The sequence below is a fragment of the Helianthus annuus genome, chromosome 6 (genome assembly GCF_002127325.2).
Source record: "Helianthus annuus cultivar XRQ/B chromosome 6, HanXRQr2.0-SUNRISE, whole genome shotgun sequence".
Lineage (NCBI taxonomy): Eukaryota > Viridiplantae > Streptophyta > Magnoliopsida > Asterales > Asteraceae > Helianthus > Helianthus annuus.
Window position 1 is genome coordinate 8,226,346 of NC_035438.2, and position 5,227 is coordinate 8,231,572.

Below are 5,227 nucleotides of genomic sequence, written 5' to 3' on the forward strand. Positions count from 1 at the left end.
GTACGCTCAAATCACATTAAAAAAAGAACTGACCCCGCAACACGCGGAATCAATTCTAGTTAATTTCAATAAAATAATACTTTCAATTTCAATAAATAACAACTCATATGAAAATGTCACTATAGATTGTGCAACTATATACCACACGATGTTTTCTTTTTTAATTCTCAAAATGGACCCACCCTCTTTACACATTAATTAACAATCAATAAAAATGTTAACGAGGAGTGCGTGGAGTGTTGTCATTGCATAAGCCATGATCATTAACCAAAAATACCAAACCAAGCAGGACGTTAGAAATGCCACTTTTCCACTTTATATAAACTCCCTCTCACTCTCTTATTTCACACACATTTCAACCAACAAATTAGCCCACAATGGCTGCTGCTTTTTCTTTCCTCCAACACCTCCTCCTCATTACCACCCTCCTCTCCGCCGCCACCGCCCACCGTCCCCACCGTGTCGCCACCCACAACTACAAAGATGCCCTCACCAAATCCATCATGTTCTTTGAAGGCCAAAGGTCCGGTAAACTCCCCCCAAATCAAAGAATCACTTGGAGAAAAAACTCCGGCCTCTCTGACGGCGCCGCCATGAAAGTAAGCCCATTTCTTTTACTTAAGTTGGGTTTTTTTTTTTTTTTTTTTTTTTTTTTTTTTTTTTTTAACGAAGTTGACAATGCAGGTGGATTTGGTAGGTGGGTACTATGATGCCGGTGACAACATTAAATTTGGGTTTCCAATGGCTTTTACAACCACAATGTTGTCATGGAGTGTGCTTGAATTTGGTGGGTTAATGAAAGGTGAGTTGGGGAATGCAAAAGAAGCCATACGTTGGGCTACCGATTATCTACTCAAAGCTACTGCACAACCGGATGTGATATATGTACAGGTACATTGTACAAACATAACATAAATATTGCACAACAATATTTATGATATATGTATACAGAATCTTATTATGTGCATCCTCTGATTTTGTTAAGATTCTTCTGATAAAATAACAGGTGGGTGACGCAACAAAGGACCATGCTTGCTGGGAAAGACCTGAAGATATGGACACACCAAGAACCGTTTTGAAGATTGACAGAAATACCCCTGGTACAGAAGTAGCTGCTGAGACTGCTGCTGCTCTTGCTTCTGCTTCTTTGGTTTTTAGAAAGTCTGACCGCACTTACTCTAAGCTTCTACTCAAAAGAGCCATAAGGGTAAAACCGTAAATTAAACAAATACAATGTTTGTTTTATTAGTCAAGTAAATTACGATTTTAGCCTCTGTGGTTATATTACTTTTATTCTATTAGCCCAAAAAAATCTTTTAACAACTGATCCTCTAATGTTTTTTTTTAACCCTTTTGGCCCTATCCATTTACTTTTAGGGGCCAAAAAGGTTAGAAAAAAGACGTTGAAGGCCAAGGTGGTTAGAAAAAAAAGATATTGAGGCTCAGATGTTAAAAGATTTTTTTTGAGCTAAAAAGGTAAAAGTAATATAACATAAGGGCCAAAAGCGTAATTTACTCTATTCCTTAAGGGTAAATCTGGAATTTCAACTTACATTGATTTCAATTTTCATTTTTCACCACAGGTGTTTGAGTTTGCTGACAAGTATAGAGGCGCTTACAGCAATGGGCTCAAAAGATTTGTGTGCCCATACTATTGTTCCTATTCCGGATACGAGGTAGTTAGTTAATTAATAATGTCGTATTAAGATTGTGACATTTTGGAATATTTGGATAATAATTTTGTACCTTTGACTGAAAATGAAGGATGAATTGTTGTGGGGAGCAGCTTGGTTACATAAGGCCACAAGAAGCCCAAAATACTTAAATTACATCCAAAGAAATGGTCAAAGTTTAGGTGGTGGTGAGACTGATAATACCTTTGGGTGGGACAATAAGCATGCTGGTGCCAGAGTCCTTTTATCCAAGGTAAAATATTAAATAAAAAATTCTTTTCACTTTTATTAGTTTTTTTAATTCATAAATGATAAATTGGTGGTTTTTCTTTTACATAATCATTTTTATGTTGATAATTGATAGGCATTTTTAGTGCAAAAGCTTCAATCACTCCATGATTACAAAGGTCATGCTGATAACTTCATATGCTCACTAATTCCAGGAGCACCCTTTTCTCAATCTGAGTACACACCAGGTTAAAAACTTAAATTATCTATACATAGATTTATGTGATTTTAGATTTTTAGTAAACTAGAGGGACTAATTGTGTAACTTATTAATTGTAGGGGGGCTTTTGTTCAAAATGGATGATAGTAATATGCAATATGTGACTTCTGCTTCCTTTTTACTAGTCACATATGCCAAATACTTGACACAAGCCAAAAAGGTTGTAAACTGTGGAGGATCAATTGTCACACCAAAACGACTTCGTTCCATTGCAAAAAAACAAGTGGACTACTTACTAGGTGACAATCCATTAAAAATGTCGTACATGGTTGGATACGGTTCGCGGTACCCACGTAGGATCCACCACCGAGGATCATCTCTACCGTCCATTTCCGCACATCCAGCGAAAATCCAATGTGGGGCGGGTTTCTCCATTATGCATTCGGAGATCCCTAACCCGAACATATTAATCGGGGCGGTTGTTGGTGGACCTGACGAGAAAGACCACTTTCCGGATGAACGGTCTGACTATTTCCAATCCGAACCGGCTACGTACATCAACGCGCCATTGGTTGGGGCATTATCTTACTTGGCTCACTCGTTTGGTCAGCTTTAGTGAAGCGTTGATGGTTATGGTGGCTATGAGGGTTAGTGGCAAACCAAAATTCCTCGAGCCCCGATTGATATAATATTAATATTAATGTTGTTATTAATTATTTACTAGGTTTATGCGAGTGTTTTTTTAATTTATTAGCACAGATCAATGCAAATGTAAGGTGCGTACAAGAACCGGCGTTATTAATGTAGCCGTATGAATTCGCATGAATGTTTTTTTGATAAGTTATTTTCGGGATTGTTTTTTCTTTTGGTTATTTATTGGTTGCTTTGAAAATGTCTAGGCAATATTCATTTATTTTGTGCTATTGTCGTTAATTATCTCTTACACAAACGTTTAGTTTTTTTTTAGTATACAATGAACAATTTCATTTTTATTTTTTTATTATTATGCAATGAACAATTTCATTAAGTACAAAACAAGTTAATATTATTATTATTAAATTTATATTGTTTTATTAACTTTATTTAATTCTACCAGTAACATAAGGTATTGTTGAAAACAATGTTTTAAAAACCGGTTTTTAAATCAAACCGGATTAGGCTAAAAATTGGTTCAACCGGTTGAACCAGGTTGTACCGATCGGTTTAATCGGATTGACTAGCTAACTCTATATTTTCATAAATTACAACATCAACTCAAAAGTTAATCCAAAAATGCATGATTACAGATTAAAAGATGATGCAAAAGTAAATCCATAATAAAAAATAATTCAAAAGATAATAAAAAATTATTCAATTTTTCAACAAGCTCTTTTAAATAAAAGTGTACAATATGTTTAAGTCATTTGAGTGTTGAATACATCAAGTTTACGGTCATATAAAAGATGAAATTCACTATTATCACCATCCTCGTCAACTAGAGGATAACTATTTTCGTTTAATACAATATTAAATAAGAACTTTTAGTTACGAATAAACATAATATATAAAAATTACGTAAGATAAGTAACATATATAATAAAAATAAGTAACAACCTAAACTAAAATAACCCTGGGCCGGTACCGGTATTACGTTTTAAACCGGTATACCGGATTTTACCGCTGGTACAAACCTTATGCGGTTTCATTTATTTACCAAGGTGTTTCGTACCGGATTTACATCTGGAAACGGTAATACCGGTATAACCGGCCGGTATTTACCGGTTTTTAAAACATTGGTTGAAAATCATTTATTTGCAGAAGTTTACGTATTCCTGTTTATTCTAAAAAAATACTTTTTAGCATATGTATATATACATTTAGAGTTTAGAGTAATTGCCAAAATGGTCCCTTAGATTTGGTCACTTTAGTTCAAAATTTAAACCTTTTGAATCTGGGTCTTTGTGGTTTCAATTATGTTGTCATTTTCATCAAACTAAAAATCTAATCAGATTTTTCAGTTAACATACAGTTTTTTGTCATTTTCCTCCCATTTTAATGAAGGTCAAAATGGTTTTTTAACGTTTTATTATACAAATTAAAAAAATTTGACCATTTTACCATTCATTAAAAATGAGGAAAAAGACAAAAAAACTAGATGTTAACTGAAAAATCTGACCTTTTTTTTTTTGCTTTTGGATGAAAATGACAATAAAATTGAAACCACAATAACCTAGATTTAAAACGTTTAAATTTTGGATTAAAGTGTCAAAAGTAAACAAAACTCAGTGACCATTTTGGCAGTCTTACTCATACATTTATAACTATTGTTTGAAAAAAAAAATGAATGTCATAATTATAAGGTATAGTCGTTCTCAAGTTTGTTATACATTATAACAGTGAACTTAAGACTCGATTACGGCCCTCAATGAAAAATTCCATATTCCGCTACTGTGCACTGTTATTGTGTTAAGAATATGTAAATTAAAAATGTATAAACTATGTCATAACATGCCTAAAAATGAATGGTTATATCTTATATGTTTTTCTTTTGTTTGGTCGTCCGTTTTAGAGATTCATTATACTTCTAACTAGAACATGACACTCATTTTCTGTTAACTTGATCATTTTTTTTTGAAAAACCCCCAAAACATGGGATACAACACACAATGCATCAACTTGTTGTAAATTTATATTATGTAAATGTTTGGTAAGTTTTGTAATAGGTTCAATCTATATGTAAAACCACCTACAAAGGACCATCCTTTGCATACACGCCCATCCTACTCAGACCGCCCGTAGCGAGGGGTTTTGGGCGTTTTTCCCAAAAAAAACGCCCCTCCACGCCTTATGACCGCCCTCTGGGTGTTTTTTTACAAAAAAAAAATGGTTTGGCGACGCCCTTGTTCATTCCTTTTGGCCAATGACTTCCCACAATGCCCACATCTACACTACACCCATTTTAGAAAAAAAAAAAAAAAAACGCCCCATAATGCCCTATTGCTGACTGGACTGCCACATGGCGCACAACGCCCATGGGTGGGGCATTATTCATGTGTACCAATACACATGGTCTCATCATCAATCAGCGGAAGGTTATATAGACAACTTGCCGTTTATGACATGTACA

The 5,227-nt window shown here is 34.4% G+C and overlaps 1 protein-coding gene across 1 annotated transcript; it reads left to right on the forward strand.

The window, feature by feature from the left end:
• The first annotated feature begins 332 nt into the window (after positions 1–332).
• On the forward strand, positions 333–2,993 carry LOC110864570 (endoglucanase 17). The gene is made up of 7 exons (XM_022113672.2): positions 333–599; positions 685–891; positions 1,007–1,207; positions 1,584–1,676; positions 1,765–1,926; positions 2,038–2,149; positions 2,241–2,993. The coding sequence occupies exons 1-7, from the start codon at positions 378–380 to the stop codon at positions 2,735–2,737; spliced, it is 1,494 nt and encodes a 497-aa protein (XP_021969364.1). The 5' UTR covers positions 333–377; the 3' UTR covers positions 2,738–2,993.
• The last annotated feature ends 2,234 nt before the right edge of the window (positions 2,994–5,227 follow it).